At 39.7% G+C, this 27622-nt stretch overlaps 1 protein-coding gene across 1 annotated transcript in view; it reads right to left on the reverse strand.

The window, feature by feature from the left end:
- Positions 1–27622, reverse strand: part of sft2d1 (SFT2 domain containing 1) — a 70473-nt gene that overhangs the window by 28124 nt on the left and 14727 nt on the right. Inside the window, exons 2-3 of the mRNA XM_072581031.1 lie at positions 15717–15803; positions 9070–9152 (exon numbers count right to left, since the gene is read on the reverse strand). Of these exons, the coding sequence (XP_072437132.1) occupies positions 9070–9152; positions 15717–15803 (170 nt within the window). The remainder of the gene's footprint in view (positions 1–9069; positions 9153–15716; positions 15804–27622) is intronic.

Genomic DNA, 27622 nt, shown 5'->3' on the forward strand with positions numbered 1-27622 from the left:
TTGTCTTGTAGTAGCTATAAATGCTTTCTCCATAACGTCCGTCAGTTAGCTCGCTGAACTGGAAGGTTTGTTTATCAGACATTTTGTCACCATGGCTGGGTAACATCATCAGTGAGAATCTCCAGTGAAGCGCTGGTGGTATGCCCTGCCTCTCCATTTATAGGTCTGGGTTTCTGAAGGTGGGTAATGTCATTTCCGTTTTTTTTCCCCAAGGGAAGCAATACTAATGTAATTTACAAGATACTATGCAAGAACTGTAAAAAACACTACATCGGATAAACTAGCAGGAAACTTGCCACCAGGATACATGAACACAAAGTGGCCACCAAAAGACATGACCACTCTCACTAGTTTCTATACATACAGACCAAGATGGACACCACACTGACGTGACAACACACACATCCTAGGCCAGGCAAAACAAAGATACAAACAAGAATTCTTAGAGGCATGACATTCTAACCAGAACTCCATCAATAAACACATCGAATTACATCCTATTTACTGTCCCTCGAGAAAAAAAAACTGGAAATGACATCACCCCCTGATGAAAGAAAGAAATCAAGACCTATAAAGAGAGAGCCCGGACATACCTCCAGTGCTTCACTGGAGACTCTCACTGGTGTTGTTACCTAGTACGGTGACGAAACATCTGAAAACAAACCTCAAGTTCAGCCAGATAACTTATAGACCTACCATCAACCTGAGGCACAAATCTTTTCAAAAAATGCTTTCTCCATGTTAATACATTACCTTTTACAAAAAGCTTTAATTTTGCAGTAAACTTTGTTCAATCATGTTGTCAAATGTCTTCTAGAGATCCAAGCACTGTATATCCACAGATTCTCCTTTATCCAAGCTCGGTACTTTCTCAAAGAATTCCAAGCATTCATCAAACTGGATTTCCCTTCCACAAAACCATGTTGACTCTGCCTGATCGCCTTGAGACTTTAAGTACCTTGCAAAAATCTTAACAGATTCCAGCAAATTCCCGATGACAGAGATTAGTTGGCTTTGCGCCTGGTGTTTCCATTCCCTTTCTTGAACACAGGACACCTTCTAATTTGACGATACCTTTCCAGAATCTTGGGAATTTTGGAAAATTAATAACCAATTCATTAATCTTAGCAGCCACTTTTTATTTTAAAAAAGATGCTAGGATGAAATCCATAAGGACCTGGTGACTTGGTCAGTTTTCAATTTCAAGAATTTTCCCTGGCAATTATAATTTTTAAAAGTTCTTCCTCCCTTTCACCTCCTAATTCATAATTAATTTCCAGACGTTATTTGTATACTCCGCAGTGAATTCAGACAGAAAATAGCTGTTCAATTACTTTGCTATTTCCTTATTTTCTATTAACTCCACGGTCTTTGTCAAGGACCAGCATTATATTACTCACTCTTTAGCCTTTCAATGCTTGCAGAAATTCATGTCTTATATTTCTACTTAGCTCCCTCTGGTACTCCACTTGTCCATCAATTTAATAATTCTTTGCTGTTCATATTTTGTTCAATATCTTGATCTGCTATTCATCCTTTGGCAATGATATTTTCTTTCACTTTGATACTATCTGTAATTGCTTTAATTAGTCATGGGTGGTGCAACCTTCCTTTAGGTCTTTCAAGTATGCTGAAAACGTATCCTTAAATATCAGTAGAGATGCAGTGGCAGACCCATCCCTTAATTTCCCACTTCATTCAAATCAGCTCTGCTTTCATTTCTGCATGTTTGTGGTTATTAAATTAGTACACCAATTAGATTATATTAGATAAGAGTAGTTTTTTTTAGATTAGATTACTTAGTGTGGTATCAGGCCCTTCGGCCCAATAAGTCCACAGCGACCCTCTGAAGAGCAACCCACCCAGACCCATTTCCCCACACCTACCCCAACGGGCAATTTACCATGGCCAATTCACCTAACCTGCACATTTTTGGATTGTGGGAGGAAACCGGAGCACCCGGAGAAAACCCACGCAGACATGGGGAGAATGTGTAACCTCCACACAGACAGTTGCCAGAGTCGGAATTGAACCCGGGTCTTTGGCGCTGTGAGGCAGCAGTGCTAACAACAGTGCCACTGTGCCACCCAAATCTTAGAGTTGCTTCCCTCCCTCAAACCGAATATGAAATTCTGTCATTTTTTGATCATTGCTATTGAGAGGTTTTCATTGAGATTAATTAATCTCATCTCGTAATTTACCAGATCTAGTATACCCTTTCCTTTGGTTAGGTCTAGAACATATTGCCCCAAGAACCTGTCTCAAAAAACACTCCTATGAACTCATTGTCCAGGCTACTCTTGTCAATCTGATTCATCCAATCTATATGCAGATAAAAATCTCCCATGATTGTTGACACACTTTTTACAAAATGACCCATTATTTCCTCCAGCAGACCTACCTGGACAGTGTGATTACAGTCAGGGTTAGCAAAACCATTGCCACAAGTGACTTCTGACCACTACTAATTTTGTATCTCACTCAATCGGAGTTCTGGACATCAGGATATAGAATAAGGACATCTCTATGGTACCAACATCATCTTCAACTCATATCCCTCCACCTTTACCTAGCTTTCTGGGCGGCACGGTGGCACAGTGGTTAGCACTGCTGCCTCACAGCGCCTGAAACCCGGGTTCAATTCCCGCCTCAGGCGACTGACTGTGTGGAGTTTGCACGTTCTCCCCGTGTCTGCGTGGGTTTCCTCCGGGTGCTCCGGTTTCCTCCCACAGTCCAAAGATGTGCAGGCCAGGTGAATTGGCCATGCTAAATTGCCCATAGTGTTAGGTAAGGGGTAAATGTAGATGTAGGGGTATGGGTGGGTTACGCTTCGGCGGGGCGGTGTGGACTTGTTGGGCCGAAGGGCCTGTTTCCACACTGTAAGTAATCTAATCTAATCTAATCTTACGAAATGTTTTGCACCCTCGAACATGAATTACTGTCACATCACACATTTTTTTTCTATTTGTACCATCTATTCATCTATTATAAGTGACAGATGCCTTCTGATCAAGCTTTGTACACTATGTCCCCTTACAAACATAATCATCATTTCCCTTGTCTTCTTTAGTTAGCTTATTACATGTTCCCAAATTTGATTCCTTGCCCAAAGTTTAAAATATCCTCTCTACCGTTCTAATTATAATGCTCACCATGGTTTTAACACACTTTAGGAGAAGACCATCACAACAGTACAGCTTTTAAATAAAACTTTTGATGACATACAATTTTTAACATCGTCAAAAGGGCTCAGTGCTGGACTACAACACTTTGCAATATACATTATTGACTTGGAAGAGAGAAGTCAATGTACTAACTTTGCAAATGACAAAACAATAGGAGGTGGATAGTGATGATGATGACGACGACGACGACGACACAGGGAGTCTGACGGAGAATTGACTGGTTGGATAGGTGGGTGAACGAAAACTTAGTGGATGGGGACTATGGGGACTAGTGGGAAAATGTGAGGTTAAGCACTTTGAAAGAAAGAATGGAAGAACGGAGGAAGAATTTCTTCTCTCAGAAAGTAGTGAAACTATGTAATTCTTTCCTGTAGAGGGTTGTCAAGTTTGGGTTGTTACATATATTCAAGGCCAAGATGGACAGTATTTAATCAATAAGGAGATCAGGGTTATGGGAAAAGGCAGAAAAGTGGATTTGAAGATTATTAGATTAGACCCAATCTTACTGACTGGCAGAGCAGACGCAACAGCCGAATAGTCTGCACCACTAAAAGATTATAGCTGATCTGACTGCAGCCTCAAATTCATGTGCTTGTCTATCCTTATAACCTTTGTTTAACAAGAATCTATCCACTCTGTCTTAAAAACATACAAAGACTCTACTTCCACTGCCTTTTCAAGAAAAGTTCCCAAGCTGCTTGACACAGCAAAAAATTGCTTCATGCCTGTTTTCGATGGGTGACCCATTATATTTTTAACTGTGATCCCTAATTTGAGAGATTCTCCCAAGAGAAAACACTTGTTTCACAGCTCTGTCAAGACCGTTCAGGACCTTGTGTATCAAACAAGTCACCTCTTACTCTGCCAAACACCAATGGGTATAAGCCCAGCCTGTCCAACTTTTCCTCACAAGGACATATAACTATTCCAGGTGTTTGTCAGGTAAATATTTTCCGACCTGCTTCCTGAAATATGATAACTGTATCCAGTGTTGAAAGTGAAGCCCGTACCAAGATACAAAACTTTCCCTTGAACAGAGTTAATTTACTTGTTCATAATTATTTCTTCAAACTAAAAACAGAACCATAAACCCACCACAACCCCCATACCCCTCTGGAGCTAATAACCAAATTAACCAGAGATAAAAACACATGATTATCTCTTGAAGGGACACCATGACAAATCAAAACTTCAATGAAGCTAATCTGGTTACATTTCTTTGCAAAACTTACTTAATTGTTTAATAATTTCACTTGTCACTAACCCCATATAGACTTGACTTATTTCATTCACAACTTAAAATACTAAAAGTGAAGTGGACAATTCAAGCTTTAGGCAGGAAAAGCAGTGAGGAGAAAGTAAACTAATTACAGAAGGTCTGCACTAGCTGCAGCTATATTACAACTTACTACTCACATTTACAATTGAAGAATGAACCCAAGCTTAGTTTCTTTCAGAAACCTGGGACATCCCAAAAGGACTTTACAGCAAATGAGAGCTTTGAAGAGTACACGCTGTTGTAACTCAGAAAAAGAATTAACCAATTAACTTGCACAAACAATTAGATCAGTGAGCAGCTCAGTAGTTTTAGATGTTAGCAGAAGGCCTAGTCACTGGGAAAATCTCTGCTCAGCATCAAACTAGGTTCTTTTACATCCATCTGAGGGAGCAATATCTCAAAAGGTTCAGCACTTCTGACAATGTGGCATTCTTAGTTCATACGTTTTGAAGTCTTTTGACTTTAATTTGCAAAGATGCCTGAGCCTAACAATCAGTTGAACGTGCAGTTATAAGTGATATAAACCAAATGGTTGGTGGGAACTTCTTCACGTGAAAGACAGAGAAATCAGCATGATATGCAGTTGAAGAGCTGCTGGTGGCAGAGTGAATCCTATGGATGCATCAAGCTTGTGATGAATTGAAGTTTGTCAATGATTCTACTCCATTTCTATTTATTATCAGAGATGTAGTCATTCACCGTATCCCTTAATTCCTTTATTTTTCAAAAAAAAATCTACCTTAGATTTAAAAGCGTTTACTGAAGAAGCATCAACGACTTCCCTGGGCAAGGAATTCCATAGCTTAACAACCCTCTAGGTGCAAAAGTTCCTTCTCAATTCAGTCCTAAATCTGCTCCCTCTAATCTTGAGGCTATCCCCTTTTGTCCTAACTTCACCTGCCATTCCCTTCATAATTTTATGTTCCTATAAGATTCCCCCCCTGCATTTCTTCTGAATTCCAATGAATATAATCCCAGTCTACTCAGTCTCTCCTCGTAAGCAAGCCCCTCAGCTCCGGAATCAACTTAGTGAACCTCCTCTGCGCCCATCTAGTGCCAGTACTTCCTTTCTCAAGTAAGGTGACCAAAACTGCACACTGTACTCCAGGTGTGGCCTCGCCACCATCTTGTACAGCTGCACATTACCTCTCTGCTTTTAAACTCAATCCCTTCAGCAATGAAGGACAAAATTCCATTTGCCTTTTTAATTACTTGTTGTACCTGCAGACCAACCTTCTGCAATTCATGCAAAAGGACATGCAGGTCCCTTTGATAGCAGCATGCTGCAACTTTTTACCATTCAAGTAATAATCTTTTTTACTGTTACTCCTACCAAAATGTACGACTGCACATTTATTAACATTGTATTCCATCTGCCAGACCTTTGCCTATTCACTCAATTTATCTCTGTTCCCCTGTAAAGTTTCACAGTCCTCTGCACACTTTGCTCTGCCATTCCTTAGTGTCATCTGCAAACTTTGACATCACACTCCCCAACTCCAAATTATCTATTTAAATTGCAAATAATTGCAGTACCAACACCAATCCCTGAGGCACACCGCTAGTCACTGATTGCCAGCCAGAATAGCACTCATTTATCCCCACTCTTTGCTTCCTGTTAGTCAACCAATCTTCTATCCATGCTAATACTCTATCCCCAATGCCATGCATCCTTACCTTATGTAGCAGCTTCTTGTACGGCACCTTGTCAAAGGCCTTTTGGAAATCTAGGTACACCACAATCACCGGGTCCCCATTGTCCATCTTGCTCATAATGTCTTCATAGAATTCCAAAAGATTGGTCGAGCATGATATGCCCTTCATGAACCTTACCTGCGTTTGTCCAACGGAACAATTCCTTTAGAGATGCCTTGCGATTTCTTCCTTGCTAATAGACTCAAGCATCTTCCCCATTACAGAGGTTAAGCTAATTGGTCTATAATTCCCCATCTTTTGTCTACCTCAATTTTTAAACAGTGGTGTCACATTCGCTGTTTTCCAATCTACTAGGATTGCCCAGTGTCCAGCGAACTTTGGAAAATTACCACCAGCGCACCTACTATTTCTCCTGTCATCTCTTTTGGTAACCTGGGATGCATTCCATCAGGACCAGGAGACTTATCTATCCTTTGCTCCATTAGCTTGTCCAACACTTCCTCTTCTGCGATAATGATTGTTTCCAGGTCCTCATCTACCTTTGTCTCTTTGTCAATTACTGGCATGTTATCAGTGTCCTCCGTTGTGAAGACTGTTACAAAATACCTATCCAATGCCTCGGCCATTTCATCATATCCCATAACTAAATGCCCCTTCTCATCCTCTAAAGGACCAATGTTTTCTTTAGCCACTCTTTTTCATTTTATATATTTATAGACACTTTTGCTCTGTCTTTATATTCTGTGCTAGTTTTTTCTTATTTTCTATTTTACTTTTCTTTAAGCTCTTTTTGTGGCTTTCTGTTGTCCTTTAAAAGGTTTCCTAATCTTCTGGTTTCATGCTGTTTTTGGCCACTTTGTATGCCTTGCCTTTCAATTTGATGGACTCCCTTATTTCCTTAGACACTCATGGCAGATTACTCCTTTTCTTACAGTCCTTCCTTTTCACCGAACTATACTTTTGCTGAGTACTTTGAAAAATTGTTTTGAAAGTCCTCCACTGCTCATCAACTGTCCGACCATAAAATCCTTGTTTCCAGTCTACTTTAGCCAGGTCCTCTCTCATAGGCTCCCTTGTTCAAGCGCAGGGCCCTGGTATTGGATTTTATGTTCACACTCTCCATTTGTATTCTAAATTCAACCATACTATGATATTTCCTTCTAATATCTCAATTATGTGCCCTTCAGTTTCCTCTGCTCCAAGGAAAACATCACTAATCGGACCAATTCATAACTAAAACTCTCTAGCCCAGGCAAAATGCCGCTAAATCTCCTCTGTACCAGGCTAATGACATTCCTCCTATAATGTGGATTCCAGAAACGCACACAATACTCTAGTTGAGGCCTAACCAACATTTTATACAGTATCAGCATCATCTCCCTGTTCTTAAACTCAAGTGCCTCGGCTAAAAAAGGTGAGTATTCTATATCCCTTCTTAACCATGTTATCTATTTGTACCTTAAAAGGGACCAATGGACATATACACAGATGTCCTTGTGGTTCTCAGAGCACGACCATTTATCATGACCTAAAAGTTACCATCAACTTGTCCAAAGTAGTTTTATCACTCAAGTCAGTTGAGGGATTGGGGCAGACAATCACACTTTAATCTATTTATATTTTACTATTGCAAAAGTGACTATGTAATGAAACAATGGTCATATTTTGTCTTACAGAATTTACACACCTTGCTTAAATTTTGTTTTTAGAAGTTATGTTTGTGGTATGATTTGCTGGTGACTGCAAACTATGTAGTGAATGACAATAATTTTTTTTTAATTGCATGCATGGAGAAGAAAAAAAAAGTTAGGGCTCAATAATGAGGTTCAAGATCTAATCAGTAACATCAGTTGATAGAATGTAAGTGGCTGTGATGTCACTAGAAATGGATATCAGGGCAGTTCAATATTTGATTGGTGGACTGACTTGGATAGCATAATGTCTCCACTTATGTTGTCCTCATGTTCCACTTATGGAGCAAAGGGTTACATCTCCCCCAAAATTAACAGCATTTAATGTACCAAAAAATTAGAAAGGTTAAACAATTTTACTGATAAATATTAGGTATTGCACATTGAGATAGGAAACAAAAGACTCACAATTAACAAAAGGAGAAAAAAAACACAGACTGAGGGGTATGGCAGGTGATCAATCATAGCATGAGTCACTCCTCAACAAACCTAATCAAGTACAGGTAAAAGTGAAAGTAGAGGTTTACAAAATTATGAGGGGCATGGATAGGATAAATAGGCAAAGTCTTTTCCCCGGGGTCAGGGAGTCCAGAACTAGAGGGCATAGGTTTAGGGTGAGAGGGGAGAGGAGAAAGATATAAAAGAGACCTAAGGGGCAACTTTTTTCACGCAGAGGGTGGTACGTGTATGGAATGAGCTGCCAGAGGATGTGGTGGAGGCTGGTACAATTGCAACATTTAAGAGGCATTTGGATGGGTATATGAATAGGAAGGGTTTGGAGGGATATGGGCTGGGTGCTGGCAGGTGGGACTAGATTGGGTTGGGATATCTGTTCGGCATGGACAGGTGAGACCGAAGGGTCTGTTTCCATGCTGTACATCTCTATGACTCTATACGTAATCTAGACAGTTATATTCACTCATCCTTTACACAGTTTGAATAAGGAACCAATATAACACTCATTGGAACTTACCATTGCTGTATTTAGCACATACTACTCATATCTTAATTCAATGTATTAAGGTTTGAAAATATATATTTTTGATTTAAATTATTTTGAAAGCATTTCTAAGTCACAATTCACTTGTATCTTTTAAACCAAACAATTTCTATTATAAGTACTGTCAGAAATAATTGAGAGACTGAAAGATGACAGAAACTGATGAAAACTTGAAACATTAAGGAGAAACAGATCTCTCAAGCATAGAACAAAAAGCAGCTGAACAGTACTGTTGTTGTTAAGATGGTAAACACTTACCTGGCAAGAGCAGCAATATTTCCTAATGTATAAAACACTGCAAATAATTTGAGTCCACCTGGAAGCCACAGCAAAACTGTTCCCTGAATGAATAACAAAAAACAAAAGAATAAATTCTACCATTTTATCAGAAATTATTACAGCTGCAGTATACCCTTGGTGTATGTCTGAAATTCACTAATATTTTAACAAAAGGACTTTCAATATCCATTTGAGAGAAAGTGAAATTATATATTTTTAAAAGAGTCATTTTTATTCTTTGCCTTTGATTTTATTTTTACATTCCTATGCATTTGGTTTCTATCCAACAACTAACATTAAGACATTTGGTTGAAAAAATAATGGCGACTGAATAATACATACCATTACTGATGTGCAATTTATTAGCAACTTATAGAGGCTTAGAGTTATACAGCACGGAAACATATCCTTCGGTCCACTCATCCATGCCAATGGATCTAGTTCCATTTGACAATGTTTGACCCACATCTGTCTAAACCCTTCCTGTTCATGTACTCATCCAGATGCCTTTTAAATGGTGTAATTGTTCTCACCTCCACCACTTCCCCTGGCAGCTCACTCGATATAGGCACTACCCTCTATGTTTAAAAACTTGTCCTTTAGGACCCTTCTAATTTTTTTCCCGCTCTCCTTAAACCTATGTCATATAGTTCTGGGCTCCCCCGCTCTGAGGTAAAGACCGTGGCTATTCACCCTATCCATGCCTCTCATGATTTGATAAACCTCCGTAAGTTCCTACGTCCTTTTAATGGCAACACTCCAGGGGGCCCTATCATTAACTGTCTAAGTCCTGCCCTGATTTACCTTCCCAAAATGCAACACCTTGCATTTATCTAAATGAAACTGCCACTCCTCAGCCCATCTGATCAAGGCCAATTGTACTCCGAGATAACCTTCTTCACTGTTCACTACACCACTAGTTTTACTCACCATACCTCCTATGTTCACATCCAAATCATTTATATAAAGGACAAAAAACAGTGGAATCAGCACCAATCCTTGTGGCACACTGTTGGTCACAGGTCTCTAGTCCAAAAAAAAAACCCTCCTCAACCACCATCCTCTGTCTCCTACCTTCAAGCCAATTTTGTACCTAATCGACTAGCTGCCCCTGTAATCCATGTGTTTTAATATTACTACCTCATTCCTGGATGCATAATTCTATATATAAATTCCATTTTCAATTAGGTTCCAGCCTGTTACTCACTCCCAGATATCCTTGATTCTATATGGGGCCCTCTTATGGCAGTGGTAATGTCCCCACCCCATGGACCAGGAGGCCTGGGTTCAATTCTCATCTGTTCCAGAGGTGTGTAACAACATCTCTGAACAGGTTGATTAGAAAAATAAAAATAAAAGCATAAGAAACAAAACATACGCAATGTGGTGAAGATTAATGTGCAGCCAGAGGATTGAGACGCCTTTAATAGCCAGCAGAGAATAACTAAAAAAACCAAAGGGGGGCGTGGGGAGATGAAATAGGAAAGTAAGCTAGCTTGTAATGTAAAAGAACAATGCAATTTTTTTCTGAAAGGAAAGAGAAAAATGCAAAAGTGAACATTGAAAACTGAAAAACGAGGCTGGTAAAATCGTATTTGGGAACGAAGAAATGGCAAAGTAACTGTAGAGGTACTTTGGTGGAAGACACCATTAGCATATCAGAAGTTCGAGAGAATCAGGGGACAGTGGCGAGTGTCATGGCCATCACCAAGGAGGTGATGTTGGGGAAGCTGAATGGTTTGAAGGTGGATAAATCACCGAGACCAAATGGACTATACCCCAGAGTCGGAAGGACATAGTAGAGGCATTGCTGATCTTTAAAAATCACCGGAGTCAGGGAAGGCCCCAGAGGAGTGGAAAATGGCTAGTGCAACACTTGTATTTAAGAAGGGAAGGAGGCAGAAGACAAAAAATTATAGGCTGGTTAGCCTGACCTCAGTTGTTGGTGAGATTTTAAGAATCCATTGAGGATGAGATTGCAGAGTACTTGGAAGTGCATGGTAAAGTAGGCTCAGCTTCATCAAGGGGTGATCATATTTGACAAATCTGTCAGAATTCTTTGAGGAGGTAACTAGCAAGTTAGACAATGGGGAATCTATATTTGGATTTGACAAGATGCTGCACAGGAAGTTGCTAAATAAGATAAGAGCCTAGTGAGTTTGAGAAGATTTGTAGCTCAGGTTGAGGTTCTGGATGTAGGTTTGCTCGCTGAGCTGGAAGGTTCATTTTCAAGCTTTTCATCACCATACTAGGTAACGCCTTTGGACGAAGCAATGCTGATGATTCCTGCTTTCTATTTATATGTTTGGGTTCCTTTGGGCTGGTGATGACATTTCCTGTGGTGATGTAATTTCCTGTTCTTTTTCTCAGGGGGCAATAAATGGGGTCCTATCTAATAGATAAGAGCCTAGTAGTTAGGAAGGAAAATGCAATGTTAGCATTCATTTTGAGATAATTAGTATACAAGAGACATATGTACTGCTGAAGCTATATAAGGCTCTGGTTAGTTTGCATGGGGAATACTGTGAGCAGTTTTGGACCCCACATCTAAGGAAGGATGTGCTGGCATTCGAGGGGTTCCAGAGGAGGTCTACAAGAATGATCCTGGGGATAAAAAGCTTGTCCTATGAAAAGTGCATGAGGTCTCTGGGTCGTACTATATTGAGTTTGAAATATCAGAGGGTATCTCATTGACTCTTACAGAACAATGCAGTTTGATTAGAGTGGATGTGGACAAGATGCTTCCAACATTAGGAGAGACGAGGATCCAAGGGCACAGCCTCAGAGTGGTGGCAGATCCTTTAGAAATGAGATAAGGAGGATTTTTTCAGCCAGAGGGTTGTGAATCTGTGGAACTCATTGCTGTAGAAGGCCTTGGAGCCCAAGTCATTGAGTACTAAGACAGAGATAGATAGGTTCGTGATTAGTGAAGGGATCAAAGCTTACAAGGCAAGGGAATGAGGTTGAGAAATATGTCAGCTATAATTGAACGGTGGAGCTAACAAGATGGGCCAAATGGCCTAATTTCGTTCCTATACCTTATGGACTTACTGTTTTTGAGCAGGACACCATCTGTTTTGGAGTCAACATTATATCCTCTTAAGTCTTTATCCTCCTATTATGGCACATATGCTAACTGGCATTCTAGTACCACAAAGTACTTTTGAAACATGGAAGATTTACAGGTGGATATTTTAATCAAGTACACATGATGTTCCAACATCATTTCATAACACAGAAAATTCTGAAATTCAAAAATAACTCGGTTCCAAATATTCTGGCTGGACAGGCTACAGTGAAATCAAATCCTCACACAGCCTTGCATCTGCAAGCATCTTAATCTGAAACCGAGGCATCAACCAACTCCTCTGCTTCACAGGTAACCATGAGTTTTGCCCTTTAACTATTAACCTATGGATAATGTAAAAATCTACCACGTGTGACAGCCTGTTAATTCATTCCAATATAAGCTCATACTGAAATTGTCTCAATTGTAGTCTCAGTATACTGGGTTTGCACCCTGCAGATTGTGGATATGTCAGCACCATCAGAAGCTCAAGTGTAATCACAACATGACAACTTTGCCTAGTTAATATTCCCATTTGTAATGGAAACTGAAAGAACAGAATTACTCATGTGAAAGGTTTTTCCTGAATTCCCTATTGATACCTTGGAAACAATCTTACATAATGTGATGACTTCTAGTTTTAATCTATTCAACAAATGGAAAAAAACTGTACAACGTAGCAAAACCATTTCAAACAATTATTCGATCACTACTAATCCTTTTTTAAAAAAAAGAACAGAGCCCAGTGTATTCGGCCCTTCCCTGATAGGTGTAACCTCATTTCTGGTGTCATATTTGCAAGTCTTTTCTACTATGTCTCCACTATATTTATATCCATCTTGCATATGGCAAATGGAAGAGTACATAGTGTTGTTAAGTGTGGTCTAATCAAGGTCTAATAAAACTTCAGCAGAACTTCGTCCTTTTAAGATCTAGTTCTATAGAAATTAAACCCTCCTGCTTGGTTTACTTTTCTTTGTCCTTATGAACCTTCAACACTGTTGTAGTTGATTTGTGCGATTGTACTCCAAGACTATTTTGCTCCGCTAGCCAGTTTAGATTCTTATTTTACCAAATATTCCTGACATTTGTACCATATCCTATTATGTATCTTATGTCTTGCATTGTTCCTGTAAACTACCACGGACACTTGTGTTAAAAGTCACTATTTAAGTATAATTCATGCTTAATAATTTGGGCATTCACAAATTTTTCTGCTGAGGAAAAACTCAAATTGAGTGCATTCAAAACATAGTGGATCATTTGAAATTTTCATAAGAATATTTTGGTTCAAATGACCTGAGACAGCACTAGACATAATAATAAAATATACATCCTAACAAATCATCACAACAAAGCCATGAAAAAACGTCATCTGGCAAAGGGGCCAGAGAATAACTGGTGGACTACCAAAACCAGATTCTATGATGACCTAACATGAACACAAATACACTTTGCTGCATAGTCAGGTGCAAGAATTCAAAAATAAGGATTTTTTCCAGTGATTCTGAGGCTAATTGAACTCAAAGTTAGAATCTTCATAATTTTCATGAAGGTCCTCACCATATTAGTTAGTTAGGGGAACTAGGGGAATACCAGATATTGCTAATACTGTGACATTTTCTTTCAAAAGAAAGAAAAATCTTTCACTTTTGTGTTAGAAGTTTGCAGATTACAACAAAATTAGAGGTGCAGTGGACAGTGAAGGTTACCTCAGTGTACAATGGGACCTTGATCAGATGGGCCAATGGGTGGCAGATAGAGTTTAATTTAGATTAATTTCAGGTGCTGCATTTTGGAAAGGCAAATCAGGACAGGACACGACACGTAGTCATAGAGATGTACAGCACAGAAACAGACCCTTCAGTCCAACATGTCCATGCTGACCAGATATCCTAACCTAATCTGGTCCCATTTGCCAGCACCCGGCCCATATCCCTGTAAACCCTTCCTGCTCATATACCCATCCAGATGCCTTTTAAAAGCTGCAATTGTCCCAGCCTCCACCACTTCCTCTGGCAGCTCATTCCATACACACATCACCTTGTGTAAAAAAATTTGCCCTTTCGGTCCCTTTTACCTTTCTCCTCTCACCCTAAACCTATGCCCTCTAGTTCTGGACTCCCCCCACCCCAAGGAAAAGACTTTGTCTACTTATCCTATCCCGCATGATTGTATAAACCTCTACAAAGGTCACCTCTCAGCCTCCGATGCTCCAAGTAAAATAGCTCCAACCTATTAAGCCTCTCCCTATAGTTCAAATCCTCCAACCCTGGCACCACGCTTGTAAATCTTATCTGAACCCTTTCAAGTTTCCCACCATCCTTTCAATAGGAGGAAGACCAGAATTGCATGCAATATTCCAAAAGTGGCCAAACCAATGTCCTGTACAGCCGCAACACGACCTCTCAACCCCTATACTCTAATGCTCTGACCAATGAAGGAAAGCATACCAAACACCGCTTTCACTATCCTGTGACTGTACCTTCAAGGAACTAATGAACCTGCACTCCAAGGTCTCTTTGTTCAGCAAACCTCCCCAGGACCTATTTGCTTTTCCAAAATGCACACCTTGCATTTAGCTAAATTCAACTACATCAGCCCATTGGCACATGTGATCAAGATCCTGTTGTACTCCGAGGTCCAGCAATCACTTCCTCAGCTTCCCACAGAGTGCTAGGGTACACCTGATCAGGTCCTGCAAATTTATCCACCTTTATGCATTTCAAGACATCCAGCACGACCTCTTCTGTATTATGGACATTTTTCAAGATGTCACCATCTATTTCCCCACATTCTATACCTTCCATGCCCTATTTAATGGTAAGATCTCAGGGAATGTTGCCCAACAAAGAGACCATGGAATGGAGGTTCATAGTTCCTTGATAATGGAGTTACAGGTAGACAGAATAGTGAAGGCGGCGTTTAGAATGCTTGCCTTTATTGGTCAGTGCATTGGGTATTGGAGTTGGAAGGTCATGTTGCATCTATTCAGGACATTGGTTAGGCCACTTTTGGAATACTGAATACAATTCTCCCTGCTACAGGAAGAATGTTGTCATAGGTTCAGAAAAACTTTACAAGGATGTTCCCAGGGTTATAGGGTTTGAGCTATAGGGAGAGGCTGAATAGGCTGGGACTATTTTCCCTGGTCCATCAGAGGCTGAGGTTTAGAAATTTAAGATGGGCCTGAATAGGGCATACAACCAAGGTCTTTTTCCCAGGATGGTGGAGTCCAAAACTAGAGGACATAGGTTTAAGGTGAGAGGGGAAAGATTTAAAAAGGATCTATTGGGCAACTTTTTCACACAGGGGGTAGTGCGTGTTTGGAATGAGCTGCCAGAGGAAGTGTGGAGGAGAGTATACTTACAATATTTAATAGACGCCTGGATGGGTGCATGAGTAGGACGTGTTTAGAGGGATATGTGCAAAATGCTGGCAAATGGGACCAGATTAATTTAGGATATCTGGTTGGCATGGACAAGTTGGACTGAAGGGTCTGTTTCCATGCTGTACAGCTCTATGACTCTAAAAATATTAGAGAAAAGCTTCTACTTACAAGAATTGAAAAGCAAACTCCAACGACAAAGCAAATTGCAAACCACTTCACCCTTGTCCCAAAGCTGAGTGATGTTGAATCGAGGACCTTGAAATAAAATCACAAATTTATGACAGTTTTTGACTGCACATGGAAGAAACCTGTACATAATACCTTTAAAAACAAAATTAAATCTAGTGCTTGGGCACTAAAGATATCCAAAAAGTTTGAAGCTTGAGAGTTGAATATATTTGGAGTCAGAATGTTAGAATAAAAGAGAGGGGCACACAAACACTTACTAGGAACCAGAATAGGAAATACACAAACACAGTTTAAAAAGCAGCTCTATTAGAACGTTTTTGAAATTATATCACATATAAAATGCTAATTAACTTGGAAAAACATTTAGTGTTTACCTCAGATCACCAATATGTTTGAGGGGGCAGGAATGTTAACCCAGAAAATTAAGACTGAATCTCACTTTTTTGTTTTTATTAATGCATAAAATCTGAATTGTTTTTTGCGCTACCAATGAAGAAACACAATAGTAACATTCACAAGCACATCAAGGTAAAAATATCAAACTTTTATACACTTGCAAGCACAAAACAAATAAAATTTACTAAATTTATTCGAGCACTACTGAAGAAAATTCCAGGTGAAATTTGTACAACCTACAGTAAATCTCATATGTACACTGCAAATTGAAGGCGCTTCCACTTCAACTACTTTAGGTGTTACAAATAAAAAAAACAAGGTACCTACAAATAAAATTTCAAGTGTGAACACAGCCAGTCATGTGAATTAAACCAGTACTTATTGTTGCTTCCACAAGTAAATTTGGCGAACTCCTTGTTTAATTAAAATATTTTACGTAGAAGCAAAATATTCAAAGCTTGTGAGAAGATTTGTAGCTCGGGTGCTCGTTGTTGTGGTTCTGTTCGCCGAGCTGGGAACTTGTGTTGCAGACGTTTTGTCCCCTGTCTTGGTGACATCCTCAGTGCTTGGGAGTCTCCTGTGAAGCGCTTCTGTGATGTTTCCTCCGGCATTTGTAGTGGTTTGAATCTGCAGCTTCCGGTTGTCAGTTCCAGCTGTCTGTTGCAGTGGCCGGTATATTGGGTCCAGATCGATGTGCTTATTGATTGAATCTGTGGATGTGTGACAACACTACTATTATAGGACAAGCCAAACAGGGAACAGCCAGGGAATTCCTAGAGGCATGGCACTCATCCACAGATTCAATCAATAAGCACACCGATCTGGACCCAATATATTGGTCACTGCAACGGACAGCTGGAACTGACAACCGGAAGCGGCAGATTCAAACCACTACAAATGCCGGAGGAAACATCACAGGCGCGCTTCACAGGAGACTCCCAAGCACTGAGGATGTCACCTAGACAGGGGATGAAACGTCTGCAACACAAATTCCCAGCTCGGCGAACAGAACCACAACAAGAAGCAAAATATGTTCACCCATTCTTTGCAAACGTACTCTTTGAAACGAAGGCAAGATCAGCTAGATTTATTTTTCTGCAGAACACTCACTCAGCATGGTACCCAAGTGAAAGTTGTGGATTTGAACGGATCGTAAAAAGGAAGATAAACTTTCCCAAACTTTACTCCAAATATATTGGAAATTTGGATTTATAAGCAAGTTTTGTTTTTACTTTCAGTACTTCAAAAACAAACAACAGCATGGTTACAGAACCAGCAAACTGGAATGTCAATTATTAAACGGAGGAATACCAAGGGAGCCAGTTTAACTAAATAGAACAGATTTTCAAACATTCCTTCTCTTATGATCTTGTTTCGAGATGGATCTCATTCAGATTGGTGGCTTTTTCACAGAATCCAAAAACTGTATTTTGCAAAGGGGACACAATGGTCACTATTGCCTTCAAACATGTAGGTTGCCTTAAACAGCCAACTGTTTTAAGGATCTTGATAGTCACACAATGAGGAGGTGCAACACAAATGCATTTGTTAGAGTTGCTTTTGGTGAAACAGCAAATCAATTATTATACACCACATGCAGCTGTACATGTAAAGTAGGGCTGTAAAGCCTACTTGCAGCAGAGTTTCAAACATCAAAACATTTTAATTTTTGTTACTTAATCATGGGATGTCAGGCATTGCATGCTCATCACTAGTTGCTCTCAAGGAGGAGGTGGTGTACTGCCCTCTTGAACCAATTAAATCTATTCGGGTGTAGGTAGATCTACAATGCAGTTAAGAAAGGAGTTCCAGGATTTTGACCCATAATCATCAAAATAACATTGAGTCAGGACGTTCAATGGCTTGGAGGGACACTTGCAGGCAGTTGTATCCTCATGATCTAATGTCCCAGTTATTCTGAAAGCAGTTGTAGGTTTGGAAGTGCTGTTTGTGGACCTTTAGCGAATTTCTGCAATGTATCTTATAGATGTTAGATACTGCTGCTACTGAGCATTGAAGTTGGAGGCAGTGAATGTTTGTCAATTTGGTACCAAGTGGGCTGCTTTATTTTGAATGGTGTTAAGCAGTCTTCTGTACTGCTCACCCAACAAGTTAAAGTGGTACTGTGGCCACTCCATAATAACCTTTCAATTGCAGCTTTCATTCCCATCAAGCTTGACCTCTTTGTAACAATGTGAAATTTAAATTGTCATCTTAAAACTGTTATACCAGCATAATGCACATTGTTGCATTACTTACCTGATCGGCTCCTGATATTTATCCTAAGGCAGCGTGAAAAAAAGCAAATTGAAGTGATTTATGATTTATCCTTTATTATTCATTTAATCATTGTACTTGCTTGTTGAGGTCAGAAATTGAGATTTATCTTTTTAGAAACTTTAAAAAGGCATTTGTGCAGACAATTTACACACTGACGAGTTTCAATTTTTCACAAAAAGAAAATTCATACTAATTATATAAAACACAGCTGAAAAATGTTATTCAAACTTATTGCACAGTACTAAACTTATAGAATCTAAGTATATGCATTTTCTAATTTATTTTTAAACTTGAATGCACCAATTTATTCAGAGTAGCAATCCTCCAGTGTTATACCCAAATTATCACCATTCTAATATATGCCCAGAAATCAAATGGCAATAAGCATTTGGATCGTACATTATAAGTCTAACATAATCCTCCATACATCGGATTGCCAAATGTACAACAGTAGTGATTGGTAGGCAATCAGGAGTGGCTACTTGGAATAACATGCCTCTTCCTTATCTAGGTGAACCAAGACCAACTGATGTTCCAATCAAGACCAGAAAGCACACACTGGAAGTCAAACTTGGTCTGTATGGAACAGTCTCCTACTTGATGCATTACCCCATCAGGTCATCCCAGAAGCACTTGATGACAATTCTATAACTAGCAATCATTAACTCCCACACTTGCATTGATACAGTGTACCTTCCTGGTTTGAAGTTTTTATAGCATGCATAGTACATATTCAAATTACTATTAATACTTAAAGCCGAAGTCACTGAGCATATGCAATCAAAAGCTTCAGACCTTTAGATTAGATTAGATTACTTACAGTGTGGAAACAGGCCCTTCGGCCCAACAAGTCCACACTGACCCGCCGAAGCGTAACCCACCCATTCCCGTACATTTACCCCTTTACCTAACACTACGGGCAATTTAGCATGGCCAATTCACCTGACGTGCACATCTTTGGACTGTGGGAGGAAACCGGAGCATCCAGAGGAAACCCACGCAGACACGGGGAGAATGTGCAAACTCCACACAGTCGCCTGAGTCGGAATTGAACCCGGGTGTCTGGCGCTGTGAGGCAGCAGTGCTAACCACTGTGCCACCGTGCTGCCCACAAACTTGAAAACTACAGTTACAATTTCTGCACCTGAAGGAAGGAAGGGTACTCATCAATCATGACACAAAGCCTTGTAAACGTCAATGACTTTCAGTTATTTCCACTGCATTTTAATTTGCTGAACTGCCTGAAAACCATTTTCTGGATTCCACTGTGGATACTGCCTTTTCCCAATGATAGTATAATGCAACACAGCAGGGACTCAATCAACAGGCATTACATGGAATGACTTTCCTGTTAATGATGAAGCCTGTTGTGAATTACTTCAGTCCTAAAAAAAACAACCCATTGGACAAATTGATTACCTTGGTTTAATTGGGTAGTTACAAATTTGTGACAAATAAAGGAACAGTGTGACTTGATTATTAGGGCACACTTTCCAGATGGATTGTGACACATTCAAGATGAAAACAATCAAGCAAGCATTGGAAAACAGAACAATCTTGTAACTGGTCTGGAAGGACTTGATGAGTGCTGTCAGATGCCACAAACTCCTGACTGATCCAGTCCAGTGCTCATCAGACACTGACATGTAAATCAGATTAATCTAGTTTGGTGTTTGGTTGTTGTTATAGACATAGAGGCTAAAAGGCTTGTTTCTATGCTGTATGATTAAGACTGTCTTTGCGATTGCAGCAGGAACACTGAATAGCTATCAGGAGAAAGAACTTTAGACAATTTTTCACTTCCCTATCAGGTCAGCTGTGTCAAACCTACCAAACCAGTGTAAACCAAGCATCCAGCCCTGAGATCTTTCAACCACTCAGGTAAATTGCTTCATCATTGGTTTGGCTACTATACAATTTTATCAACGATCAGAATGCGTTAATTATCCAATGATAAAGATCTAATTTAAAAGACATGCCACAGCCTGCACAAGTTTAAATAAAGATTGCAGCATATTTTAGATGTGGCTCAATTAAAAGCATGTCTACTTTGGCTTCAAGTTCCAATCTAAGCATTGAACAAAAGTCAAAGCAAAGATTCCACTGACGCATGAAAGACTGCTCAATTGTTAGTGGTGCCAACTTTCAGATGCATCACCAAATTGAATTTCCCTTGGTCTCTCGGGTGGAGGGTCTCACTGGTGCCGTAGCATGTTGAATAATTAGGGCTTTAAACTAATTAGATTGCGGGTAGATTTGGAAAAGGGGAAACGTAGGCTGACAAAGTAAGAGGATATGGTAACATGCCAGGACAGCTATTGGATATTGATACCCAGAGGGACAGGGAGGGACACACAGAGAGACTGTTTTACAGAGACACAATTATAAGGAGATCAAAACTGTGAACTAAATATTCATATCATAAGACACAGGAACAGAAATTAGTCTATTCAGCCAATTGAGTCTGCACCGCCATTTTATCATGGCTGGTAAGTTTCTCAACCCCATTTTCCCGCATTTACCCTGTAACCTGTGAACCCCCTGACAATCAAGAACCTATCTCTAATCTTAAATACAAGATGAGCTGGGCTACACAGCCTTATGTGGCAATTAAATCCATAGATTCTTCACCACTCTCTGGTTGAAGAAGTTTCTCCTCATTGCCGTTCTAAAGGGTCTTCCTTTTGGTTTAAGGCTGTGCTCTCAAATCCAAGTCTCTCCTGCTAATGGAAACATCTTCCCAATATTCCCACTGTCCAGGCCGTTCAATATCCTGCAAGTTTGAATTAGATTACCCCTTCATCCTTCTAAACTCCATCGATTTTAAATGCAGAGTCCTCAAACATTCCTCATATGTTAAGCCTTTTATTCCTGGGATTATTCTCGTGAACCCTGGACCCACTCCAGGGCTCAAAATTACTCACAATATTCTAAATGTGGTCTGACCAGAGCCTTATAAAGTGTCAGAAGTACATCCCTATTTTTATATTCTCGTCCTCAAAATAAATGCCAACACTGTATTTGCCTTCCTAAATACTGACTCAACCTGCAAGTTTACCTGAACAGAATTCTGGACTTGGACTCCAAAGTCTCTTTGCACTTCAGATTTCTGAATATTTTCCTCATTTCGAAAATAGTCTATGCCTCTATTCAGAGAAATGAGGCTTTTTGAAAGTGCAAACAGGACGGAAAGAGTGGTGGGTGGTACTGTTATTATGGGATGAAATAGGTATGATAGCAAGAAAGGATCTTGAAGTGGAAGATGTAGAATCCAAATGAATGGAGGTAAAAACCAAAAAGAAGGTAAGTCGGCACTGGTAGGAATAGTCTATAGGGTTTCTAACAGGAGTTATACAGTGAGACAAAGAATAGATCAGGAGATATTGAAGGCACATTCCCAAGGCAGTACCCTAACTATGGGTGACTTTAATCTTAATGTAAACTAGGATAATCAAATTGTCAGAAGAGACCATGAGGAATATATTAGGGACAGTCTCCTAGAAAAATGTGTGGTGAATCCAATTAGTGATCACGCTATTTTGGATCTGTTGATGTTTAATGAGGCAAATTTCATCCATGATGTCAAAATAAGAGATGCCCTTGGAAACAGTGACCACAACATGGCAGAATTTAGTATTCAGTTCAAGAAGATGGAACTTGGGTCAGAAAAAACTATGCTGAGCATGAAGGGTAATTACAAAGGAATGATGGTAGAGCTGGCTAGAATAGACTGGGGAAGGGGTTTAGCAGCAAAGACAGTTGAAGAACAATGGCAAAAAACTTAAGAAAATAGTTCATAGCTCACAGCAAACACACATTCCAGTAAGGAAGGAAAACTTTAGGAAGGGGAGATCCAATTATTGTTAGCCAGGGAAATTAAGGATAGCATAAGATTGACAGGAAAAGAAACATACTATTTGATAAAGAATAGTGGTAAGGTAGAGGATTGGAGAAGTTTTAAAAATCACAAGAGCTTGTTTAAATATATGAAAGGGGAAAGAGAAGCCAAAGTCCCTTAGTGAAGGAGGCTGGGGAAACAATAATGAGGAGTCAAGAAATGGCAGAGGAGTTGAATCAATAGTTTGCATCAGCCTTCACAGTAGAAGGCACTAACAGCATCCAAAAAATACTAAATATTCACAGGACAAAAGAATGAGAGGAAATAAATATAATAATCTCTACAAAAAAGTTGCTAAAGAGACTAATGGGGCTAAAGACCAATAAATCGCTGAATCTGATGGGATGCATCCTAGAACATTGAAGGAAGTCGCTACAGGGATAGTGGATTCACTGGTAGTAATTTTCCTGGAATTCTTACATCCTGCAATTGTCAGAGGATTGGAAAATTGCTAGAGTAATACTTGTATTAAAAAGGAAAAGAAACAAAATCATGTCAGGTAAAGGCCAATTATCTTAATATTCATCACTGGGGGAAAATGTTACGGTCTATAATAAAGGATATAACACTACAGCATTTAGAAATATGCAATATGATCAAACAGAATCAACGTGGCTTCATTAAGGGGAGTTAATGCCTGCCAAATTTACCAGAATTTGTTGAATAGGTAACAAACAGGATAGATAAAAGGTGAAGCAGTGAATGTAATAGATTTTCAGAAGGCACTTGATAAGGTATCATGCATTAGGCTAGAAAATAAGAGCCCATGGTACTGGAGGTAATACATTAGAATATATAGAGAATTGGCTACAAGGCAGAGAACTAGAATAAGGAGGGGGGCATTTTTAGGATGGCAAACTGTAACTGGTGCTGGACCACAATTACTTATAATATACAGTAATGACGTGAGTGAGGAAAAATGAATGTACTATAGCCAACTTTGCAGTTGACACAAAAACATGTGGGAAGGCAAGGGATGAAGATGACAGAGCCTACACAGGGATTCAGACTGGACAAGTGAGTAGGCAAAAACTTGGCAGATGGAATATAATGTGAGAAAATGTCAGGTAATGCACTTTGGCAGGAAGAATACAAGGGGTGAATGTTATTTAAATGGACAAAGACTGCAGAACACAGGGATCTGGGAGTCCTCATCCATAAATCACATGCTAGCATGCAATTTCAAGAGTTGAACAGCAGTCAATGGTGACATCAACGGGTGGTAAGTACAAGGAGTATGGATTTTTCTGCCAAGTGAGTGGTCAACTTTTACTTGAGAAAGTATGTCAATCAATATCAGCAAAGAAAAAGTTTTAGAAATCTTTGAGGGAGAAAATTTTGACAAATTCCAGGACCCAATGATCTACACCCTATTGTTCTAAAAGATACAAGATCTTATTATCTCTGCAGCCATGATTTTTTATAATTATTTAGGTACAGAAAGAGTTCCATTAGATTGGCAAATCTGACAGTGCCTTTCAAGAAAGGAGGGAGAGAGAAAACAGAAAACTAAGAGTCAGTTATCCTAACATCTGATGTTATTAAAATGCTGGAATTCATCATTAAGGAAGTCTTAACAATGCACTTGAAGTATAGTTTGATTAGAACGCACAAGCATGGTTTTACAAAAGCCTATTTGACAAATGTATTAGTTTGAGGATGAAACTTGTAGAGCGAAGCAAGGGGAACAGCGTATCTGGTCTCCTTCCTATCAGAAAGATGTTGTGAAACTTGAAAGGGTTCAGAAAAGATTTGAGCTATAGGAGAGGCTGAACAGGCTAGGGCTGTTTTCCCTGGAGCATTGGAGGCTGAGGGATGACCTTATAGAGGTTTTGCAAAATTATGAGGGGCATGGATAGGGTAAATAGACAAAGTCTTTTCCCTGGGGTGGGGGGAGTCCAGAATTAGAGGGCATAGGTTTAGGGTGAGGGGAAAGATATAAAAGAGACCTAAGGGGCAACTTTTTCACACAGAGGGTGGTACGTGTATGGAATGAGCTGCCAGAGGAAGTGGTGGAGGTTGGTACAATTGCAACATTTAAGAGGCATTTGGATGGGTATATGAATAGGAAGGGTTTGGAGGGATATGGGCTGGGTGCTGGCAGGTGGGACTAGATTGGGTTGGGATATCTGTTCGGCATGGACAGGTTGGACTGAAGGGTCCGTTTCCATGCTGTACATCTCTATGACTCTATGTACCATGCTTGGAATTCCAAAAGGGATTTAGTAAGGTGCCATACAAAAGGTAACAAATACAGGAAGAAGCCATGTAACCCATTGAGCCTTTCCCACCATGCAATATGATCTTGGCCGACTGAACAATTCACTTCATTCTAATAAAACAACTGGTAATCAGAAATCTATCAATCCCTAGCTCAAACACAGTCAAAGAGTGAACCTTAAAGCCCTCAGTGGCACAAAATTGCAAACATTCATAAATCTGAATAGGGGGTGACACAGTGGTCCAGGTAGGACGCCTTTTGGAGGGTCAGTGCAGACCCGATGCCCAAATGGCCTCCAGCTGTATTATAGGGATTCTATGAAAATAATCTTAGATTTCTAAGTGGCATCCTCCTCAACTGCCATTTCTTTAATTATATTTTCCCAATCTACCTCAACCAATTTGTGCTTCACGCCTTCATAATTTTTCTCATTCAATGTATATGTAACACTCTTAATTTAGAATGAACTATTTTCAACCATAATGTAAAATTCTATGACAAAATAGAAATGTTTGACACAAGAAATCAGTTGTGGGAATTATGTACAGGCTACTAACAATAGAGAGTAGAGCATATAGGAAGAAATAATGAATACCTGTCAGAAAGACATGATAATAATCATGGGAGGTTTTAATATTGATTGGAAAGTCAGTTAGCCAAAGTTAGCTTAAATGGGTTTGTGGAATGTAGTAGCATAGTTTCTTAGAATGTCCTGTTCTGGAGCTGACCAGTGAGCCGGTTATAAAGACCAGTCCTGAAGTGGTGGAGGCTGGTAGAATGACAACATTTAAAAGTCATCTGGATGGGGATATGAATAGGAAGGATTTACAGGAATGTGGGCCAACTGCTGCCAAATGGGACTAGATTAGGTTGGGATATCTTGTCGGTGTGGATGAGTTGGACCGAAGGATCTGTTTCTGTGCTGTACACCTCTATGACTCTAATTGTGATGACTCATTCCTAACAGTTCTTTTACAATGATGTCCTTTTACAAAGATTATTAATCATTCCTTTGCATTACTGATATTAGAATGCAAGAGAGTGAGAGCGCATGCGAGAGGTAATGTAGCAGGTTTTGATTCCCAAAGAACTTTTAACAATGAGCAAAACAGATATGAATTCTCCACTTTTATCTTTGAGATAAGACCGTTAAGCCAGATTTTGCTGTACAAATAACAATTAACCTAGTACCAGCCATTAGTCTCAATCCACAATGATTCAACTTCAGTGACAGCAGATGCCATGTTACAGATGAAAAGTTGCTAGTTCATTTGTATTTTATAAAAGTGTCAGAGAAACATAGATCTGACACACCTGTGGACAGAGAGAAACAATGTTGACATTAAGTCCGTTATGTCTTTGCTTCTCTGCATTCCAAAGAGTCATACTTGACTCAAAACATTAACTGTTTCTTGTTGGTCTTGCTGAGATACTCTCCAGCATCTGCAGTTTTTCGCTTTTGCTGATTTCCATTGTTAGGTGTGAAAAAGTCATCTTCCTCTATCTCTCACTTATGAATGCAACAAAAGGCATAAGGTTTGTGTATTTCCATGGTATAATTACAGTAAACTCACAAAAGAGAATTAAGTTTTCTAATTAAAGCTTTAGTAGGCGTTTAATGAAATGAAAAAATATTCATTATTGCTGGTTAAATCCTCTAACAAAATTGAGTGTGAAATTTAAGTTTCTATCTCTGGAGATTTAAGATATTTTTTAATTAAAATATAAAGAAAAAAACTTTAGTTCTGTACCAGATTTGCAAATTAATTCGCTTCCTATATACACAGTCATAGAGATGTACAGCATGGAAACAGACCCTTCGGTCCAATTCGTCCAGGCCAACCAGATATCTGAACCCAATCTAGTCCCACCTGCCAGCACCCGGTCCATAGCCCTCCAAACCCTTCCTATTCATATACCCATCCAGATGCCTCTTAAATGCTACAATTGTACTAGCCTCCACCACATCCTCTGGCAGTTCATTCCACACACGTACCACCTTCTGCGTGAAAATGTTGCCCCTTAGGTCTCTTTTATATCTTTCCCCTCTCACCCTAAACCTATGCCCTGTAGTTCTGGATTACCCCTACCAGAGAAAAGACTTTGTTTATTTATCCTATCCATTCCCCTCATAATTTTGTACACCTCCATAAAGGTCACTCCTCAGCCTCAGACGCTCCAAGGAAAACAGCCCCAGCCTGTTCAACCTCTCCCTATAGCTCAAATCCTCCAACCCTGGCAACATCCTTGTAAATCTTTTCTGAACCCTTTCAAGTTTCACAACATCTTTCCGATAGGAAGGAGACCAGAATTGCATGCAATATTCCAACAGTGGCCTAACCGATATCGTGTACAGCTGCATTATGACCTCCCAACTCCTGTACTCTATACTCTGACCAATAAAGGAAAGCATACCAACCGCCTTCTTCACTATCTTCAAGATGTCACCATCTATTTCCCTACATTCTAGATCTTCCATGTCCTTTTCCACAGTAAATACTGATGCAAAATACTTGTTAAGTAGTTTCCCCATCTCCTGCAGCTCCACTCAAAGGCTGCCTTGCTGATCTTTTGAGGGGCCCTATTCTCTCCCTAGTTACCCATTCGTCCTTAATGTATTTGCAAAAACCCTTTGGATTCTCCTTAATTCTATGTGCCAAAGCTACGTCATGTCCCCTTTTTGCTCTCCTGATTTTTCTCTTAAGTATTCTCCTCCTGCCTTTATACTCTAAGGATTCACATGATCTAACCTGTCAACACCTGACATATGCTTCCTTCTTTCTCTTAACCAAAATCTCAATTTCGTTAGTAATCCAGCATTCCCTATACCTACCAACCTTTCTTTCCACCCTAACAGGAACATATTTTCTCGGGACTCTCATTATCTCATTTCTGAAGGCTTCCCAATTTCTCGCCGTCCCTTTACCTGTGAACATCTGTACCCAATCAGCTTTTGAAAATTCTTGCATTATAACGTCAAAATTGGCCTTTCTCCAATTTAGATCTGGTTTATCTTTTTCCATCACTATTTTAAAACTAACAGAATTATGGTCGCTGGCCCCAAAGTGCTTCCCCACTGACACCTAAGTC

Source organism: Chiloscyllium punctatum, chromosome 11, assembly GCF_047496795.1.
Source record: "Chiloscyllium punctatum isolate Juve2018m chromosome 11, sChiPun1.3, whole genome shotgun sequence".
In the NCBI taxonomy this organism is placed as follows: Eukaryota; Metazoa; Chordata; class Chondrichthyes; order Orectolobiformes; family Hemiscylliidae; genus Chiloscyllium; species Chiloscyllium punctatum.